This window comes from Barbus barbus (assembly GCF_936440315.1).
Source record: "Barbus barbus genome assembly, chromosome: 10".
In the NCBI taxonomy this organism is placed as follows: Eukaryota; Metazoa; Chordata; class Actinopteri; order Cypriniformes; family Cyprinidae; genus Barbus; species Barbus barbus.
Genome location: NC_136738.1, coordinates 1516755 through 1539566, shown reverse-complemented (window position 1 = coordinate 1539566; position 22812 = coordinate 1516755). Strand labels below are relative to the sequence as shown.

The 22812-nt window shown below is 37.4% G+C and overlaps 1 protein-coding gene across 1 annotated transcript; it reads right to left on the bottom strand.

Annotated features, from left to right (window-relative positions):
* Positions 1-2093: 2093 nt before the first annotated feature.
* On the bottom strand, positions 2094-4992 carry LOC306876018 (cyclin-dependent kinase 5 activator 1-like). Its single transcript, XM_079426907.1, has one exon. It carries the CDS (start codon positions 4739-4741, stop codon positions 3842-3844), a length of 900 nt encoding a protein of 299 aa, XP_079283033.1. The 5' UTR covers positions 4742-4992; the 3' UTR covers positions 2094-3841.
* Between the last annotated feature and the right edge of the window lie 17820 nt (positions 4993-22812).

Here is a 22812-nt window from a genome sequence, read left to right as displayed (position 1 = left end):
CTCTTATAATAAGCTCTCCTGAACTCTAGGGTGTCATTGAGTAGGTGAATGTACAAGAGTTAATCTGGACATTATCTGCTTAGTCCAGTGCAGCGGCTTCTGCAAAACACACAGGTGGGAGGACAATATTTCCAATCTCTTCTGCCCTAAACAAGTGTATAAAATTAAACATGTTAAAATACTTTATTCCTTCCTTAACTTGTAATGTTTAAGGCACTTAAAAAGGCCCAATGCTTTAGTTTCTGATATGGTAGTTTGCATTTAAAAGCATGATGCCACTTGCTGGTCATGTTGGTTCAAGGATAAATGCTATCATTGAAGGAAGCTGAAGAGCAATCAATCTAATTCAGGATTGGTAATGGTTATTAGCCCCCTAAAAGGCTGCTGAAGTAATTGTTTCTGGTAAACACAACCCTCTGTGACAGGAGATACGTGTTGGCTGGTAGCCCCTAGAGAAACCTTAATGATCAGTACTGCTTTGAATCTGTCTGTGTGATCCAGTGACTAACTCCCAGCCAGTGGGTGGCACTGAATGTATCATCCATTCAAGTCAGTCACGAAACACCCACTCCACTCTATATATAGCCAACATCCTCCATCTGGCTCTCCCCCAGAGAAACTGGAGAAAAGAAAAAAGTGTAATCAAGTCTGTGGCTAATTATTTCATACTGAATGCTTCAAAAATGTCCTGTTTGAAACATTCTATAATATTTATGTCATTTTTAAAAATCTGTTATCTGTTTTAATGGATGTTTACAACATGAGCAATACATGTAAATAAAGGTAACTGTAACAATAACTATCTTATCATCCACACCAGCCAATGATAACATTCTGATTATTATAAGCATGCTTATTTTTTGCTTTAAATAGTTCTTTAAAGCAGGGTGAATTCTGATTGGCTGTTTTATCATTTATCAGCTATAGAAAACAAAATTAAAAGTGATTCCAACAATATTGTTCCTCCATGCCGTTAATGTTATTATAGTTGGGTTGTGAACTCTGCTATCTTTTACATTTAGAATGTTTTTTGTAAAACTATATCGCGAATGGGCCTTGATTTCTGTCATAATTCATTCACCTTCATATCATTCCAAGCCTGCATGGATCATATGGACTCTTTTATGGCACTTTATTCTATTTGGAGCCCCTGGTCTCTATATGCTTTCACTGGGTGATAAAGAGCAGCATGAACATTCTTCAAAATCTCTTCTTTTTTGTTCCATAAAGAAAAATTCATATTGGTTTATTAAATACATTTTGAGTTTTGGCTGAACTATTACTTAGAACAAAATAAATATATTCTTAATTTTAAAAAGTATAACATTTAGATAAAATAGTTTGGAAAGGAGTGCTGGCTTGTCTTGACATGCTCATAGGAAAGGTGTTTATTCACTGACCTGCCAAAAGAGTATTATTGACACTTTGAATTCCAATGTGATACAACCTATTTCTACTAATCTGGGATCAGTTAGTGGAACGTCTTAGATAAGACCTCTTATATACAGTATATATAGCCATGGCACAGTGTCATAAGGTCAAGATGACAGTAAGAAAGCCTCCTGACAGATTAAGGAACCATTTTAACAAGTTCAAAAAAGAACTAATCCTGTGCTTGGCACTTTGGTTAGGGTCTCTGAGGAAATCACTTGTTTACTGAGGATCCTGCAGTCCTCATAGGTGCAACTAATAAGGCACAGCCATTCAACAGACAGAACATATTAGCGTCAGTGATATTGTTTCTAAATATTATGAATCTGTTGTCCACTATTTAGAACTGAATGGAGAATTTTTGAATTCAAATTGAATTAAGAAACTCTGGAATTAAATTTAGAAGATTGGAATTACAAGAATAATTAACAATGGTCTTTTTTTTGTTCAATATTGTAAATAAAACATTCAGAGTATGTTTCACAAGACAATAACATTTCAGTGTTTCTGCTTCAAAATGTTATGTTTAATTCAATGTCACATGCTGTTTGTACTTATTTGTACATTGTTATGAGTGTAATAGTAATTTCTGAGTAAAGTGTTTTCAAAGTATTTTTAGATGCACTGAAAAAACAAATCGGTGTAAAAACAATTTTCACTCAAAATTTACTAACAGATTTCATAAATATTCAAGAATTTGCAAGTAAACATAAAAGTTTGAAGTACAATTTTTTTTTTTTTTTTTTTTTGTATAAAGTACTCCAGTAATGCTATTCGGGTAGGACGACGTGGCTGCATGTTGCAACAGAAGCAACAAAAATAGTTCCAAAACTGGGACATGTGTTGATTGCGAGCTAATTTCCTTCTTGAACACTACTTGACACAAAATAGCATCCTTGATGTATATTTGTTGTGTGCACGTGGGCACGCACTGCTTGAAGACAAAGCGCGTGAGGTTCCGCAATGCTGAGAATGAGCGATCCTGCGGTTACTATAGCGACAGACTAGAGAGATGAAGCCCCAGTTCACATGTCTTCCTCTGACCCAGAGAAACCCTTCTCACAGACTGCAGCAAATACCGACCAATGAACTAGAAGATCATTCATGTCGAGTGTTTTATTCACAACTCTGCGAGACTCGCTCATTCTTGTTTTCAGCTGAACGGGACTGATTGATGATGAAAAGCCTTGGAGTAAAGTCGTAAACAGGATTGATCCATCTGTAAATTCACTGTAGACTAATAATTAATATTTCTTTCTATCCTTCCTTTTTTTCAAAAACTATCATTAGGAACCAAAGGGCAACGAATATAAGATCAAAATAAATATACAAACCTGTTGCATAAACAGAGAGAAAAAAATGTAGCTTGTTAGTCAAACGAAAAAGTATGAACAAGTGACTTCAAATGTAAGAGATTTGGAGTTTTATTGTACACTGCAGTGATAATGGATAGATGGCTTGTCCCAAAGATCATGTGAAGTTATGGATGCTATATAATCTTATAATATGTCGTCAAATGGCACGTGGTCAGTGCATTAATGAGCTTGTGCATTATCGATCAAGAAAACCAGACTGGGTTTCATTTCATTCAAGAAAGAGTACTGAAGAATCATGTCAAAGTATAAAATAAACTCCAAGCATGATCTGCCCATTTACCTTAAACCAATGTGAATCAAAACAGTAAGATCGCCCATGAATTGGCACATATAATATCTCAGTAAAGAGAAAACACTTTCAAGTTTCAAATCCAGAATGGCTGGAGACAGGCGTCTGTCAATAGAATAAATGAGCACATATAGGTCAGCACCTTGGATAGTTCCTTTCACATCTCTTCAAATGGAGCATCATCCTCCTGAGACCCATCAGTCTTTGTCCATGAAGTACCTTTGATATAGCAACTTCCAAACTTTTTAATAATAATGCGACCAATACAGTATAACATAAATGGTAGGCCTGTATATATTTTGGAACTAAACGAATATTATGTTTGTTAGGCTACACCAAACACTTAAATTATATGTAAAACAATTCTAATGCAACATTAGAAAATATACAACTTTTCTTTAGGTCTCAGGAGGATAGTGACCCAGATAGCTAACTTAGACATGAGGCTCACAATTATACAGAATAAACGTTGTGCCTTCCCTTTTTTATGAATGATTGTGAATCACAGCAACAGATGCAAATCTATACGACATGCATAAAACTGCAGCTACACCGGTGAAGCCATGCTGGCTATTACAGATCACTTCACCGGGGATACTTAACACTGTTCAAATAAAGACAAACACAAGAGTGTCATAAATACTAAATTGATAGATCGGCTCAAGGTGCAACGAAACAGTCACTCAGGCAGAGCTGATTACAATAAATCAGAAATAACTGATCTCTGCTCAGATTCTGACCACACTCAGCGATCCAGTTCGCTTCCATCCTTCTTATAATCTCCTTCGTTTTTTAAGTCTTGGAAAACCTCCGTGAAAAAGTGCGGATCTATGTTAATCTGCAGCATTTTGCCACTCAGTTTATCGATGACATCTAATGAACGCTCCCAGAACACGTCCTTATTGGTGTCGACCATGAAGGGCTTGAGAGGGTACGAGATCTCGTTCCCTATGTAGGAATACGCCAGATAGAGGCAGGTCAGAAAGGTCCCGTGGAGTTCACGTGGATTGTCAACATCCTCGGTCACGGTTTCCCTAACGAGCAGATAGACGAACACGAGGTTGGCAGGCGTGATGAACCCGTGGTCCTGCCAGCCCTGCATCAGCAGAGTCCTGTCCACGTTTCGGAACCAGAGGATAACCTCGTTTGGGGTGAGTTCCCTGACTTTGCAGCATCGTTTGCACAGGAATTCGCCCAGACAACGGAGCAGCTCCCCGGTGGAGGCCTGGACGATCACGCGCCTCGGCGAGACGAGCGACCGGCTGCTGGGCTGCTTCTGAACCGACACCAGCTGCTTCGCCTGGTCCTGATCCTGGTCCAGATGGGGAGGAACCGTGGGGATGGGCACCGCGAGAGGTCCATTTTTCGCTTTCTTCTCGGACTGTTGCGATTTCCTGGAGTTCTCCTGATTCAGATGCTCGACCTGACTGTCGCTGCTCGCTGGCAGAGGAAGAGGAGTCGGACTTACTTTCTTGGCACTTTTTTTCTTACTTGATGCAGTCACTAGCCGCTTAAATGTGAGCGTGGATACGAATACTGACTGCTTTTTGAGGCTTTTCTCTATTTTCCCGTTGGCTTCGTCTCCTCCATCTTTCAGAATGGTCTCCTTAGTTGCTATAGGGGATATAGAGAGCACGGTCCCCATATCGCAGAGCGCGCCGGCAAAAATCTTATGTTACGGCCCTGCGAGCGCGGACACGTCGCGATGGAGATTGAATTTATCAGATCACAAGGGCAGCTCCATTTGGTTAGTAAAACAGGCAGGTTAGCAGGTGGACTGACAGCCCATCAGAAAGGAAATTCCAGAGCAGCCACACTCCCTCCACTCCTTCTGCAGTAGTGACTGCAAGCCAGTCCTGCATTGCCTACCTCAACTAGAGGGGATTTGTGGTGAGCCAAACCAATCTGACATCAGCTTCTGCTAACCGGGATTATCCCAACGTGTCTGCGTGATTAGCCAACCTCAGAGCTACAGAAGACGAATGACAGACTAAAGCACCAATAGAAGCAAACGCCTGCCTTCACATTATCACTTCAGAAGGTGGAATTTTTAGACCGCATGAGCCAAGTATAGTCCTGTGATTCCCAGACAGGGCACAATTCTCTGCTCGGCTCTTCCATTTAACCTACTTAGCACTGAAATAGTGAGCCCAGTCTCATGAAAATGCGTATAAATAGTACCCCAAATAAAAACAAAAACTCGAGGTATTGATACGCAAAAATGGACTTTGGCGTGCATATGATACGCACGTGTTTTGGCGTGCGTGTATTACGCAATTTTCGCGACACGCATCGCGTAGCATATACACGCCAAAGTCGGTTTTTGCTATCAATACCACGAGTTTTTGTTTTTATTTGGCGTACTATTTATAAGCACTTTAATGAGATCAGGGGCTGTTTCATAAAATAAGTTGACCAAATAAGACAGGCTTATTTCAGTTAGTCTGACTTATTTTGAACCAACTAAGCCTGGTTTATTTCAATTGCTCTGATTTATTGTCAGCTGATTTGGTTCAAAATAAGTCAGACCATCTGAAATAAGCCTGGCTCATTTAAACTTGTTTTATGAAACAGGCCCTGGGTTGGAATAGTTGAAAAAGAAAACAATAACCATGCAGTGATTAACCAAGATTGATGTAATGAGAAATTGCATTTAAAAAAAAGGAAGATTGCTATTTGTTATTAAAAATCTTTGGCCCAGAGGGTTTTCAAGACAATTAAGAAATAATTTTTAAAAACCATATAAAATATATATATATTTTTTCCTAACTCTTTGCATGTTTTTGATGTTTGGAACAACTTACTGAAAGCAAATTAATCAGTCTTGGCAGAAACGGAGGTTACATGAGTACTCCTTTAAGTTTCCATGAGATTATGAAAGGAAACCCAAATTCATCAAGCTGCCATGTCACTAAAGCTGGATTAAAGCAGTCAACATTACCATTTGCTCTGTAAATAACCTATTCTTCATTTATTACAGTAATATTTGTCTGGAGACACCGATAAATGTCATACAGAGATTTTCCATTCATTCTGCTGATGATACAGAAGATATGATCCAATATAACAGAATGCAATCCAAACACAAAATGTCTCAAATCCTGTTTACAGTTTAAAGTTTAAAGAGCCAAACGTTTTCATAATACATAATTCCAGGTTTATTAGACAGCTAGATCAACTTTCACACTAACACACTGTTCATGTGTTCCTGTGCACGTTTAATGGTATTGGTCTTTGTCTTCTTGCTACTGACCCCATGCTGGTCTCCCATCTGTGGCTCTGCTGAATGACAAAAGGCCTGTCTGATCATAACAGCTGGCGGGACAGATAAACTGTAATACATGCCAAGGTACCTTGGAATTATACAGTATTATAAGAAACAAAAATAAAGTCTTAAATGTATTTGCAGAGTGTGTAATTGCATTTAAGAGGGGTTTAAAACAATTTAGTGCATTATGGCACAAAGATAATCCAATATAATGACTTGCATATTGAGAGTATTATCTTTGAAAATACGGTATGTTACAATGCATATAATGTGATTACAAAACATGCTCCAGAACTGGGACACAGGGAACATTTGCCAAGTTTGTTAATATTACCTAATGACAAATATGAATTAGCATCACTGTGGCAACAGTTGAGAGACAACTGTTGAGGAGGAAGTACTTGCTGAGTCAAGGGAAGTATATACATGTAACGTCTCAGATTTACAGCCAATTCTTTATTAGAACATTCTTCTATGAAGCCAGGTCACTGGATAGATCAGTAAATCAAGGGTGTTTAGTACCACTGTCCTAATGTATTCTTAGAGGTCCCTCCCTGCACTCTCTCTCCACCTTGTGGTCAGTTATAAAAATGCAGCCTACAAAATTAATAAGGCAAAGTTGGTCTAAAATTGGATGACACTGTCCAGCTGCATACTTCACATCGCATATTGTTCATAAATATCTGATCTTATAAATGGGGATACATATATATGGGTATTAATATTATTTTTTATGATTATTATAAAAAAATATTCCATACTTTGAAACAATGTATATATTAAAAAGTGTTATAATTTATCTAAATTAAAACATTAAATCTAAAATTATTTGTTTTAAATCATCACAACATTGTACAACATACTGTACAGTATAAAAAAATAATTTGTTTTGGATTACATTTAATATTCTATTTATTCCAACCCGAATTCCGGAAATGTTGGGACGTTTTTTAAATTTGAATAAAATTAAAACTAAAAGACTTTCAAATCACATGAGCCAATGGAGAAAGTTTTAAATTGAATTTTTTTATGAAATTTTTAAATGTTTAAATGGAGAATTTTTACACTTTTATCCACTAAATGAGCTCATTTCAAATTTGATGCCTGCTACAGGTCTCAAAAAAGTTGGCACGGGGTCAACAAAGGGCTGAAAAGCAAGACATTTTGAAAAGATTCAGCTGGGAGATCATCTAGCAACTAATTAAATTAATTGACATCAGGTCTGTAACGTAAAAGAGATGTCTTAGAGAGGCAGAGTCTCTCAGAAGTAAAGATGGGCAGAGGCTCTTCAGTCTGTGAAAGAGTGCGTAAAAAAATTGTGGAATACTTTAAAAACAACGTTCCTCAACATCAAATTGCAAAGGCTTTGCAAATCTCATCATCTACAGTGCATTACATAATCAAAAGATGCAGAGAAACTGGAGAAATCTCTGTGCGTAAGGGACAAGGCCGAAGACCTTTGTTGGATGCCCGTGGTCTTCAGGCCCTCAGACGACACTGCATCACTCATCGGCATGATTCTGTCATTAACATTACTAAATGGGCCCAGGAATACTTCCAGAAACCACTGACGGTAAACACAATCCGCCGTGCCATCTACAGATGCCAACTAAAGCTCTATCATGCAAAAAGGAAGCCATATGTGAACATGGTCCAGAAGCGCTGTCGTGTCCTGTGGGCCAAGGCTCATTTAAAATGGACTGTTTCAAAGTGGAAAAGTGTTCTATGGTCAGACGAATCCAAATTTGACATTCTTGTTGGAAATCACGGATGCCGTGTCATCCAGGCTAAAGAGTTATCAGCCAGCATCTTGGGTGCATAAGTGCATATGGTATGGGCAGCTTGCATGTTTTGGAAGGCACTATAAATGTTGAAAGGTATATAAGGTTTTAGAGCAACATATGCTCCCCTCCAGACGACGTGTATTTCAGCAGGACAATGCAAAACCACATACTGCAGCTATTACAACAGCATGGCTTCGTAGTAAAAGAGTCCGGGTGCTGAATTGGCCTGCCTCCAGTCCAGATCTTTCACCTATAGAGAACATTTGACGCATCATTAAGCGAAAAATACATCAAAGACGGCCACGAACTCTTCAGCAACTTGGAACCTATATCAGGCAAGAATGGAACCAAATTCCAACACCAAAACTCCAGAAACGCATAACCTCGATGCCCAGACGTCTTCAAACTGTTTTGAAAAGAAGATGAGATGCTACACCATGGTAAACATGCCCCCATCCCAAATATTTTGAGACCTGTAGCAGGCATCAAATTTGAAATGAGCTCATTTTGTACATAAAATTTTTAAATTTCTCAGTTTAAACATTTGTTATGTTATCTATGTTCTATTGTGAATAAAATATTGGCTCATGTGATTTGAAAGTTTTTTAGTTTTAATTTTATTCAAATTTAAAAAAAACATCCCAACATTTACGGAATTCGGGTTGTAGTAAATGTATTAACTTTAGTAAGTGTTAGATGAAGGCAAAAGTAATTTAAATGTATAAATAGGGAAAATAAACATGCACAATTAAATATCCAATATAGATACTGAAAAATGCTAATAATAATAATAATAATAAATAATTTAATTTTGACCAATAACCAGTATGATATTAATTCAAGTATCTGAAACTCACATTTCATTTCATTTAATCACGACATTATGTAAGGACAGAAGAGGGCACCATCTACTAAGTCTCAGGAGTGTAAGCGTTTGGAAGAAGTGCAAAATCCTGATGATAGGGAGAGCTGATGATAGCCCCTTTCAGCAACGCCCTTCAGCACCTCAGGCTAATATTTAATAACCCCAGGCAAGAGCTAGCGAAATTATACACCCCCGGGGTCCCTATCTGTCTAATATTCTCGCTCATGACAGAATCCTGCTTTCATCCGAGGCACTGCTGCCAACAGCCAAATCTCTGAACAAATGCTGACTATACCTCCCCAGCTGTTAGCAGAGGAAAAAGCTCTTCATATGAAGGACAACCATTTATTCAATTTGTCCAAATTTAGGTGGAAATACTTGGAACAAGCACCGTAAAATTTAAAGGTGTTAAATACAGTTTATGGAACTATGTAATACATATTTAAGAATGCTCACACAACTGCATGCATAGAGTACAAATACCACCCTACTGCAATTAATTAGCAAACATGTTAAGGGATTTATGGGAAAGAACTCTGAGCATATAATCTGTGCCAAGGTCAATAAAGAGAAAAACTCAATGAATGTAACTATGTCATTGTGCACAATAGGCTGTGGTTGTTTCATTTCTTTTGCACTGTGAAGCACAAGAATCTGTCCACCTCTTTGTTGTGGGTCACATCAAAAGGAAACACAGAGATCATGTTGCTGCTCTTATCACAGGGTTGTCCATCAGGACTCCAGAAAGGGCTTAGCGGCACAGCCAGGGGCAGGTGGGCGGCACAGCACATCACTGATACTGCAGCTGGACAACATTGAGACGATAAGACAGACTGGCCTAAACACACACACACACACACACACACACACACACACTACAGAGCATGTACAGAGCATGAAAAAGTGTTCAAACAAATACACTGTAAAAGAGAAAGATTCTTTATTTGCATTATTAGTTCTTTAACATCTATGGAAACTTTTCGTTGACTTTCCATTTCCATGTCATTGTGGAAAAGGATTGATTACATTATTTAAACGTTCTCCACACTAAAAAAAACTGTTCACTGAAAGGTTCCATGGAAAACCCAAAATGGTTCCTCTATGGGATTGCTGTGAAACCCCCTTTTTAAAACTAATTTTTTAAGAGCATAGAATGGAAAACGCATAAAATCACAAAGTAAAAACAGGAGGCACTATACTCGAAAAAGAGTAAAAGTTCCGGATGTTGACTTCACAAAACAGCCACAGCGTTTCGTTTCGTCATTTATTTTGGGACGTACATAGATGTTGGTGAGTAAAATGCCGAACAATTATTAGAAAGAACAAAAACTGTAGTTTGTATTTAAGAATGAAAAAAAAACCATAAACAAAGCTGCCAGCTTTGTTTAACCTCACCGGGTCTGAATGAAGATCAAACACTGGTTAATACTAATAAAAGCTCAAAATGACCGGCTGAGCTCTCTTGAACACAGACACACCTGCCTTTGATCAAAGCTTGCTGCTTGAAAGCCATGCACAGTGCGACGCGGTGTAGTCCTGTCATGCAAACAAACCTGACGCTATATTTAACTGGGCAGCTATCACTTGAAAGGCCTGTTTGTTTTTATCTGAGGGTGAAAGACATCAGACGGTATCTGCTGCCTCAGGAACATGAGGGGAGGAAATCTGTAACACTAACTGCTAAACTCAAAACTGCTTATAGCCTAATTATTAAAGCTTTCACACTTTGCTGATTATGTTGATTTATATAATAGCTAGTTTCGATTCTCGAATGTTGGTTTTGTCTCACTCTGCTTCTCTGTGTAGCAGGTTACATCGATAGGCCAGTAGGTGATGACAATAACTCTTTATGTGGTTAGGAACCTAGGTGTGCTGTTTGATAGCAATCTTTAATTTGAAAGCCATGTTTCTAGCATCTGTAAAACTGTGTTTTTCTATCTCTAAAACATATCTAAATTGCGACCTATGCTCTCAACGTCAAATGCAGAAATGCTAATTCGTGCATTTATGACCTCAAGGTTAGACTATTGTAATGCTTTATTGGGTGGTTGTTCTGCACGCTTGATCAACAAACTACAGCTGGTCCAAAATGCAGCAGCTAGAGTTCTCACTAGAACCAGGAAGTATGACCATATTAGCCCGGTTCTGTCAACACTGCACTGGCTGCCTATTAAACATTGTATAGATTTTAAAATCTTGTTAATTACTTATAAAGCCCTGAATGGCTTAGCTCCTCAGTACTTGAGTGAGCTCTTATCACATTATAGTCCTCCACGTCCGCTGCGTTCTCAAAACTCTGGCCGTTTGATAATACCTAGAATATCAAAATCGACTGATCCTTTTCCTATTTAGCACCCAAACTCTGGAACAATCTACCTAATACTGTTCGGGAGGCAGACACACTCTGTCAGTTTAAATCTAGATTAAAGACACATTTCTTTAACCTGGCTTACACATAACACACTACTACACTTCTATTATTCAAATCCGTTAAATGATTGTTAGGCTGCATTAATTAGATCAACTCCCCATAACACATAATGTACTCGTTACATCGTAAGAAGAATGGCATCTACGCTAATATTTGTCTGTTTCTTTCTTATTCTGTTTCTCAGTCCGTGTCCGGATCAGATGGTGGACGGGCGCTGGGAGATGATGTCTGCGGCCTTGATCGTCGGTGGAGGCCGGACACCTGGATTAGCCCCGGGGATATATCCCCAGTGAAGACCTCCACTAAAAATACAATAAAAATAAAAATAAAACAAAATAACTAAAAATATAATAAAATACCTAACTATATAATACTATTATTGTTAGAAATTGCAACAATATAAAAATAGAAATACAATACAATTATACATTTGAAATTTTAATTAAATCAATAATTAAACAATAATGTCCTGGCCAGAGGAGAACTGGCCCCCCGACTGAGTCTGGTTTCTCCCAAGGGTTTTTTCTCCATTCTGTCACAGAGGGAGTTTTGGTTCCTTGCCGCTGTCGCCTCAGTTGGGGACACTTGATTTCTAGCGATTATCGTCAATTTGATTTCACAGATACTATTTAAACTAAACTGAGCTAGACAATGACATCTCTGAATTCAATAACTGAAAATTGAGTGTTTAATCTTATTTTTATACATTACTGACACTCTATCCTCCAATGTGATACTGTTAAGTGCTTTGAGACAATCTGTATTGTTAAAAGCCCTGTATAAATAAAGGTGACTTGACTTGACTATGAGTAAATCATTCATTCAATAAAAAAAATTCTGCTATGCTTGAATAAAATAGGAAATGCTCCTCAATAAACACAAAACACAATACAATTCCAAACCTCAAAAAAAAAGAACAATGACAAAAAACAAAGACGAATATTGCACAAGGATGTAAAATCTGATTTTATGTACAAAATAATTGGCCAAAATCCCACAGAATCGAAACATGACTGTCTTGATGAGTGAGTCATTGAATTATTCACTGAACTGAATCAGTGTTTTTGAACCAAACTTATGAAAAGCAGCTATTACTGCTTGGAGATGTGCAATGGTTAAATGTATTGTGGCTTTCTGCTGAGATATTTTCTTTGGCAAAGCAACAAATAGACAAACAATGACTAATGTCTCTAAAATGTAATAGGCTTGCTTGTGTTATATTGCTTTATTGTTGTGCCGAAAGGAATTGTTGAAATCATTTTGTTGTTTATATAATGTAATCCTTGGTGGAGATTTAAACTCAAGACTGATACACAGTCTGATCGCTAATTTATGAAGAACATAAGGTGGATGAAAGATGCCAAGAGTGAGGTAAGCAATGCTTTACCTATGCCTATACTCTATAGCTTATGATTGGGCAGATGAAGTTCACATTCTTCCTTAAATTTGACTACTAGATGATTAGATTACAAGACAGTGGTAGGTGTTATAACCACATCACTTGATTCTAAATGCAGTTCTTTCCTTTTCTGGAGTGAAATATTTTTTCGACATTTTCTCCATCTGTTGTCTTTAGTCACTGCTCAGGATAGTCACTATTGAAGCATTTGGCACATGACCGAATGGTGCCAATAAGGTGCTACTAGTGGATCAGAAATTGTTATTGAAGTAGTGAACATATTGATGAGTGTCACATGCTATTAAAACAATTCCAGAAATTCAAGCAATCTGCTTAATATTACTGGGGATAAAATGTGGGTTCCCCTTCAGGAACTCGAGGGAACGTCTTCAGCGTGACCGTGCTCTGAATCATCTGTACAATCAGTCCAATGGAAGGGCGAGGCGTCACGGGCGGGTGACGTCACGACCAGGAAGCTTTAAAAGCACGTGAGGTGGAGCCGGCTTCAGCTTTCTGTTATTCAGCAAGCGCTCTATGGCAAGCCGTTTTAGCATTTAAACCTTCGTTCAGACTATCCATAAATATATTTACAGATAGGAAAAATTGTATTTTGACGAGTGATAATTATAATTTGACTAGTCAGAATGACAATTAGAGATATCTGCAAATATAATTGCACTAGTAAGAAATCGAATTTGAGATATCTGTAAACATATTTTGACTAGTCAAAACTCAATTTAAGATATCTGTAATGATGTTATAGATATCTTTAAAAGACGCGTCATATATCCGCAAATGTAATTAGAGATATCTCTAATTCCGTTTCGACTAGTTGCAATTATATTTGAAGATATCTGCATTGTATTTGCTAGTCCAATCTCCTGTTGCGTGACGTGAAACTACATTTCCTCAGCACCGCCCACAGTTCCGCCTCCCTAAATAACCGCTAACAACTTTAGCCTGCTTTTGTTTTCACGAAGAAAGGATATGAAGTACTTCAGGCATTATTAAGCCATGGCGGGAGCTGTTCTCGACAAAATAGCAAGAAAGTGTCAACAAATTGAAAGAGCTCAAAGTCAGGGAAATTGTGGTGAGCGCGAACTTTGTGCGATATATGATTGCTTAAGAAATGCACAGAGAATTTCATATTTGCTGCCTCCTGAGACGTATGAAGAATTAAACAGAAGTCTGGATGAAATTCGAACGATGCTGTCGACGCATTTGCAGAGTGAGGGAACTACAGATTTTTCCGTCTCTCGAAGTAACTCAGGTGAATTTCTGGTTTTAAAAAGTTTGCTCTTTATCTGCAGTAATCGCATACACAAACGAGGAATCTCGGAAAGCTCGTCTTTGTCTTTTTTATGCGTTTGTTTATTTTCTGCTCTCTACTTTGATCATGACCATACCCATAGTAATACAACTGTAACTTTCTCCTCGGTCTGCACAAAAGTAGTCTTACCAGTGTACATGCTATGTAACTATTCACTTACAAAATGAATACAGTTGTAATACAAATTAAAATCTATGTACATAATACATATAGTTAAAAGTATGACTGTACAACAAATTGTATGCCTACATAATTTTTATGTAAATAAGGATTAAAATAACAATTCTTTGAATGGCTACTGAAAAACACTACTGATAAGGTTCCACACAAAGGTTAATCAGTCCATAAAAATGTATTTGTATGTGAGATTTCAGATTTCGTATCACACATAAGCATATACCATATTTAGGTTTAAAAATAACCAACAGACACTCAAACTGTTCAAAGTGTAATTTAATTTTTCAACTTTGCCTGGTCAAGTTCAATGACTCATAATAAAGAAATTGTATTTCTTCAACATTTGTAGGCCTACTAAATAAAATAATGTTGAAAAAGTAGTTTAAATCTGCAATGCTGGGTAATGTACAAAGTGCTTGTTACAGAATCACCCTCTTATTAGACCATTACTTTGTTCCATCCCTTCCTTTCTTTCCTTTCTTATTTGCCACAATTTTTCTAATATTATACTGCTTGCCATTAGGAGCTGCATGCCAGTAAAACAAATATGTTGCTTTCAATTGCAGGTAGCCGAGGTAGACCAGCCATTTAAATAACACGTGACCAAATTGAATTTTTAATGAAGCAAGGTCACACAGTCAAACGAATGGCAAGAATGTTAGGGTGCTCCTCCTCATTCTTGTACAAGAGGTCCAAGCTGCTTGGCGTATCAATCAGGAGCAGAATGTCATGGAGTGGATGATGGAGAACTTGAAAATGTAGTGAGACGACTACAATGCCAGTATCCAAATACTGGAAGTGAGGTAAGGCTTGTTTGATTTCATTTTAAGGTCTGTCCTATCAGTTCATAAACTAATTATTATTATTTCATTTTCTCCAATTCAATGCAAACATTTTAGATGATGCGAGCCTTACTGGTTGCAGAAGGATTAAAGGTTTCCCGCCAAAGGGTTCGTGAGATGTTGGTCCGTATCAATCCAGCGGCTGCTGCAAGGAGATGGAGCAGCACAGTGGCTAGAAAAGTTTATCATGTGCCCTATCCCAACAGTCTCTGGCACATTGATGGCAACATGCGCCTCATAAGGTTAGTTTATGTTCTGCTGATGCAGCATAAAAATGGTGTGACAGTGCATTTCTGCGATACTAAAATATAGCCTAGTGTAGACCTGCATTATCAAATTCGGATTTATAGAATAAACAGCCAAACATGTTTAGAAACCTGAATAACCCAGCCATTTATGCTGGTTATGCATCTGATTTCAATTAAAAGTTATTTGTTTTTAAAGGTATTTGGTCTTAAATATGCTAAATAAATCTGTTACAGACTAGTCCATTACTGTGAACCTAAGCAGCCATTGTAAATCACAATACTACAATATCATTATAACAGTTCACCATATCGTCCTGGCCTAAAACCACTAAATGTTAAATCACTGACATTTTAGATCCAGTGACTTTTTTTTTAAAGCTGGTTTGAAAGAGTCTGTACTGTGGAACTATATGAACGTTTGACTTTTAGAAAACTTGCATTTTCTATATGAATTATTAATACATTACATACAGTACATACAATTATTCTAAGTATAACACAGTGTAGTTTATATTTCACTTCTATAGTCCCTAATATTCCAGTTGTCCTTATGTACACTTCCTAATTTCTTGATTATTAGACCCCGCTTTTTTCACCATTTATTCATGTTAAAATAAAAATTTGTCCAAACAGTACTTGATTATTTGTGCGCCCTGTTGTAAAGGTTAATTATTTAAACATTTCATTTTAATGTGTCTATTGTGATGTCCTGCATAAAAGAAACCTGGGAACTGTGAAGAAGTGGGACCTGTAGCACTTCTTTGTTTGTTTCTTCACACTGTACTACCTATAATACTTAACTTACATTTGTATTATTTATTTTTTTTCTTTTAGATGGGGCTTTGTGATTCATGGTGCAATCGATGGACATTCACGACTAATCACATACCTAAACTGCAACACCGACAACTGTGCCAGTACTGTACTGTCTCAGTTTATTCAAGCAACATGCCTTTATGGTCTGCCCTCTAGGGTAAGGTCAGATCACGGTGGTGAAAACTTACAAGTGGCCTTGTTCATGAACCTTGTACAAGGACTTCAGCGCCGGAGTCACATCACTGGGGAATCAGTTCACAACCAAAGGATAGAACGTTTGTGGAGGGATGTATTTTTACATGTGCTACATTCGGGGGGAAGTCGTGGCCTAATGGTTAGAGAGTCGGACTAGTAATCGAAAGGTTGCGAGTTCGAGCCCCCGGCCGGCAGGGATTGTAGGTGGGGGGAGGGAATGTCCAGCGCTCTCTCCACCCTCAATACCACGACTGAGGTGCCCTTGAGCAAGGCACCGAACCCCCAATTGCTCCCCGGGCGCTGCAGCATGGCTGCCCACTGCTCCGGGTGTGTGTTCACGGTGTGTGTGTGTGTGTGTGTGGATTTGTTCACTACTCACTGCTGTGTGTGTGCACTTGGATGGGTTAAACGCAGAGCACCAATTTCAATACGTCACGACTTTTTTTTCATTCTACAGCATGTTCTACAGTCTTGAAGATTCTGAACTTCTTGATCCCAGCAATGACCTTCACAAAGTTTCACTCGGCATAGTTTTTCTTCCACAGATCCAAGCCAGACTACAGCACTTCAAAGAGGCATGGAATCACCATGTTTTGCAGAAAACAATAAAACACCAACCCAGATATGGACTGAGGGAATGCTGTCAAGGATGGGAAATGACAGCACAGCTCTCAACAATGTGTTTGGAGACTATCCCTACAGGCCAGAAAATTTAAATGAACTTCTGGCTCAACATGGCATTGAGTATTTGCCCACAGCTGAAACAGAAGACATCCCAGCTGTAACTGTTGAACAGCCTCAAATTAACCTCACCCCTCAGCAAATGGAAACTGTGTCCCATGCTATTGACCATTATCACAGATTTAAAGACTAAGTTTCAGGTGTGTTGTGCAGAAATTGCCAATCTTTTGGCAAACTAGTGTTGCAGATTAGAGTGTGTTAATAATGTCATTCTTTTGTAATATTTTAATATGTAAACGATTTAACTACAACAATGCTCTGTTGAAGAATTAATAGATGCTTACAGTAGATGCTGACATGTAAAAATAATTTTCTGTGAAAAGCTGGTGTACAAGTGAGAACCTGAACAAAGAGTTAAAAGTGAGCAATGTTACTGTGTTTTTTCCACAATAAACAGTAACATGCACAATGCAGAATAATGCATTTTATTTTGGAATAGATGCACATCTCAAACATATTTGACTTGAAAGTGGTTCTTAAATGGAACTTTAAATTAATAAAAGGTGTACTCAGTTGTAACTGTACCTAAAATTACTTTATATAAAGAGGTAATATTAAGGCTTAAAGCATGAGACTTCTGTAAGTCATAATGCATTGACAACATTTTGTTTTCTTTGTTAACCTTTTCCTTTAAAAGTGGAAAAATGTACATTCTTTTTTTTTCCACTCCAAAAATTCAGAACATAGAAACTAATACACTTTGTACTATTTGAGGTTGAGTAAATGGTCACAGAATTTTCATATTTGGGCTAACTCACCCTTTAACAACGACAACAAGATACAAACTCACAACAAGATACAAACTCAACACAATGCAACAAAACCCCATCCATTATGGATGCAGCTCTAGATTTCAGGCAACACCAAAATATGGGCTTTGCATGATTCCCTCCGTCATGTAGGTCTTGAACATTTCATATTCTTTGTGTATCGGCAGTCGTAATATAATGAGGCAAGTATTGGCCTCTGGAAAGATTTTTCCGTCTTGATGGAGGAACTCTATTTCTGGGCGGTGGGGGAAACCCAGGGGTGGCACTGTGGAGGCTCCAGTGGTAAATTCCATTATTCTCTCAAGAGTGACTGCATCACTCTCTCCCTCTGCAAAATATATGTACAGAAAATCACAAACTTCAAAAGACTCTAACCTATTATAAAATGTGTGGTAAGTGCAGTTCTTTGACAGCGATATTTTAATCTAAACAGAGTTAGCCAGCCTGTCTAATTATGACTACATCTAACTGCATTGTTTCTATATTTTTTCTGATTACAAAAAAAAAACAATCCTAGGTATTTGTTCTGCATAATGGCTAGATTCACCACAAATAAGATAATTTTTCATTGTGAACACTCCTTTTCTTCAAATCTAAGTCACTGTTTTTATTAATCACTTTTTGTTTTTAGAGGACCAATAACGTAAAACAAAGAAAAGCCAATTAAAAATAAAAGCTACATAAAGTAGCGTTGGCATTCCAGCTATTAATTTAACGGCATGTGTCCCATTCAAACAGTCTGAATATTAATATTTACTGTAATCGTAGTGATTCAGGACAAGACACAAACACAAATTGAAAAATGGATTTAGTAATTCACTCATTATACTATATACATTTTGAAAAAAAATGACATGGATGTACCTTTAACATTACATAAAAAACATTTCATACCTTCAACATCGATCAACCAGTCCCTCCAGTGGCATACAGTCTGGTTTTCCTTTGCCCTTCTGTTGCTCCCTTGTGGGGAGAAGTTAACATGAAAAATGCCTGATAGGCTATATCAATTTATTACACGGCTCTCTGGAATGCTTGATTCTGATTGGTCAGTTGAGACATTTGCAGGTTCGTTCTTTTCAAATAATAACCGCTCCAAAGTAAAAAAAAAAAAAAAAACCGCTCCAAAGTAATAACGCATAGCCGGTACTACTTGTATGTTTAAAATCCCTCCGCGCCAACAAAGATTACCGTTTGGCGCCATCTTGTGACAAACAGAATGTTAGTCACGTGGTACTATATCGTTTCGCGGAAGGATAAAAATGTTAATTTAAAACAAATATGCCAATAAAATGTTTCAAATTCATATTCATGTCCAGTTTTTTTTCCCTCATGTGGCAAGTAGCCGTGTAATAAGCGGGATAATGTACAGGCAGCCTGTAGTTATCGCGAAATAAGCCCCTTCAGTGTGATACAAGACCGATCACACTGTCGGGGCTTATTTCGCGATAACTACCGGCTGCCTGTACATTATCCCTTACTTGACATTGCAATTTATGAATTAAATCAACATTACGACAAAATGAAAAACATAAACGTAAATTGTTAGGGTGCTAAATATAATATAAATTCCGGCGCTATCTCTGACAACTATATAGTAATAATATATATTACCTTACAAGCTGTTCATTTACAACGCAATGAACACATTGTTGTAAATGATTTGCAAATAATGCAGTTACAATTACAGTGTTAACCTACAGGAATTATTTAATTACCTGAAAACCAGGTCAGGCCGTTCTGAGATTTTGGCGCGCTCGTCGAAGACCATGGTTAAGGCGGGGCTTAGCAAAGGGGTGGTTTGTGTACACAATTAAGATATCTATTGAATAATTATGACTAGTCAGAATGTTAATTCTAGATATCTACATTCAGATTCTTCCTAGTCACAAAGCTGAATGCGGATATCTCCAAAGAAAGATCCTCCTAGTCGAAAATCTGATTGAGATATCCATAATTAAATTGCAGATATCTTTAAATAAGTTTTGACTAGGAAGAATTCCAATTCAAGATATCTCTAATCAAGTTTTGCCTAGTAAAAAATCCAATTCAAGATATCTACAACTGTAATTCGACTAGTAGTAAATTATTTACAGATATCTACAAATGTATTTGTGGATATCTTTAAAAATGACGAATGAAAGATATCTCCAATTGGATTATGACTAGTAAAACCCCAGTTAGAGATATCTTGAATTATAATTTGCACTAGTGGCAACTCAGTTAGAGATATCTCTAATTTAATTGTCACTAGTAAAATTGTAATTAGAGATATCTCTAATTACAATTCTGCCTAGTGAAAATTCATTTATAGATATCTTTAATTACAATTTCTACTAGTCAAAACTCATTTGTAGATATCTGAAAATATTTTCCAATGGAAGTTAATGGAAGAATATGACTAGTCATAAAAGCAATATAGATATCTCTAATGTATATTACGACTAGTCAAATTAACATTGTAGATATCTTCAATGCATATTATGACTAGTCACAATCACATTGTAGATATCTTGATTGCAATTACGACGAGTCAAAATTGCAGAATAGATATCTGGAATTGGAATTATGACTAATCAAAACTGAATTATGACTAGTATGGCAAAGAGTATTTAATGCTAAAACGGCTTGCCATAAGCGCTCTGTGTGGCTGTCAGTCCGATATGTGTTTTGTGAGTCTTATTTGGTGTTGTTTGTCAAAATAAAGCACTATGTCCAAGTCCACAAGTAAATCAAAGCATAGGGGCGATCTCGGATCACGTTTCAAGCTGTGTGTTCCTCCCTGCTCTTGCTACAATCACGAGCGGGGAGACACAGTTTGTGCGCGTGGTCTGCCTGGGTGCGAGGCATGTGGAGTCTGCTCTATGGCAAGCCGTTTTAGCATTAAATACTCTTTGCCATACTAGTCATAATTCAGTTTTGATTAGTCATAATTCCAATTCCAGATATCTATTCTGCAATTTTGACTCGTCGTAATTGCAATCAAGATATCTACAATGTGATTGTGACTAGTCATAATATGCATTGAAGATATCTACAATGTTAATTTGACTAGTCGTAATATACATTAGAGATATCTATATTGCTTTTATGACTAGTCATATTCTTCCATTAACTTCCATTGGAAAATATTTTCAGATATCTACAAATGAGTTTTGACTAGTAGAAATTGTAATTAAAGATATCTATAAATGAATTTTCACTAGGCAGAATTGTAATTAGAGATATCTCTAATTACAATTTTACTAGTGACAATTAAATTAGAGATATCTCTAACTGAGTTGCCACTAGTGCAAATTATAATTCAAGATATCTCTAACTGGGTTTTTACTAGTCATAATCCAATTGGAGATATCTTTCATTCGTCATTTTTAAAGATATCCACAAATACATTTGTAGATATCTGTAAATAATTTACTACTAGTCGAATTACAGTTGTAGATATCTTGAATTGGATTTTTGACTAGGCAAAACTTGATTAGAGATATCTTGAATTGGAATTCTTCCTAGTCAAAACTTATTTAAAGATATCTGCAATTTAATTATGGATATCTCAATCAGATTTTCGACTAGGAGGATCTTTCTTTGGAGATATCCGCATTCAGCTTTGTGACTAGGAAGAATCTGAATGTAGATATCTAGAATTAACATTCTGACTAGTCATAATTATTTAATAGATATCTTAATTGTGTACACAAACCACCCCTTTGCTAAGCCCCGCCTTAACCATGGTCTTCGACGAGCGCGCCAAAATCTCAGAACGGCCTGACCTGGTTTTCAGGTAATTAAATAATTCCTGTAGGTTAACACTGTAATTGTAACTGCATTATTTGCAAATCATTTACAACAATGCGTTCATTGCGTTGTAAATGAACAGCTTGTAAGGTAATATATATTATTACTATATAGTTGTCAGAGATAGCGCCGGAATTTATATTATATTTAGCCCCCTAATAATTTACGTTTATGTTTTTCATTTTGTCGTAATGTTGATTTAATTCATAAATTGCAATGTCAAGTAAGGGATAATGTACAGGCAGCCGGTAGTTATCGCGAAATAAGCCCCGTCAGTGTGATCAGGACCCGACGAAATATCTTCAAATATAATTGCAACTAGTCGAAACGGAATTAGAGATATCTCTAATTACATTTGCGGATATATGATGCGTCTTTTAAAGATATCTATAACATCATTACAGATATCTTAAATTGAGTTTTGACTAGTCAAAATATGTTTACAGATATCTCAAATCCGATTTCTTACTAGTGCAATTATATTTGCAGATATCTCTAATTGTCATTCTGACTAGTCAAATTATAATTATCACTCGTCAAAATACAATTTTTCCTATCTGTAAATATATTTATGGATAGTCTGAACGAAGGTTTAAATGCTAAAACGGCTTGCCATATCTGCTCTCTATGCACGCTTCGCTCCCGGAGGGCTCTCTTCGAGAAGGGAGCCTTTGCGAGTGTTCCTCACGGTGCTGGCTGCCGAGGCAGAGCGGCGGCTGCACTCGTGGGGCTCGCACGTGGATCAGGTGGAGGGAATGAAGACGGGCGAGCCCCTATCTTCTCCCTTTCCCATCAGATCCAGCGCCCGCCCCGCGTTTTCTTCCCCCAGAGAGAGGGCTCGACGCTCCGCTTGTCTTCCTCCGAGGAGGTGGACGTGAAAGACGTCGATGAGCTTCGTAAAGCTGCAGTGTTTGCACAAGCATATGCATGACGACATCATTATATTCGCGCTGTCAGCTCTTAGATAAAGGGCTGATTGTGCTTCTCCACGCTGTAAGATCTCGCGGTTCCGGTCCGCCAAGGCGACCGCTTGCATTGTCATTCTTATAATGAAT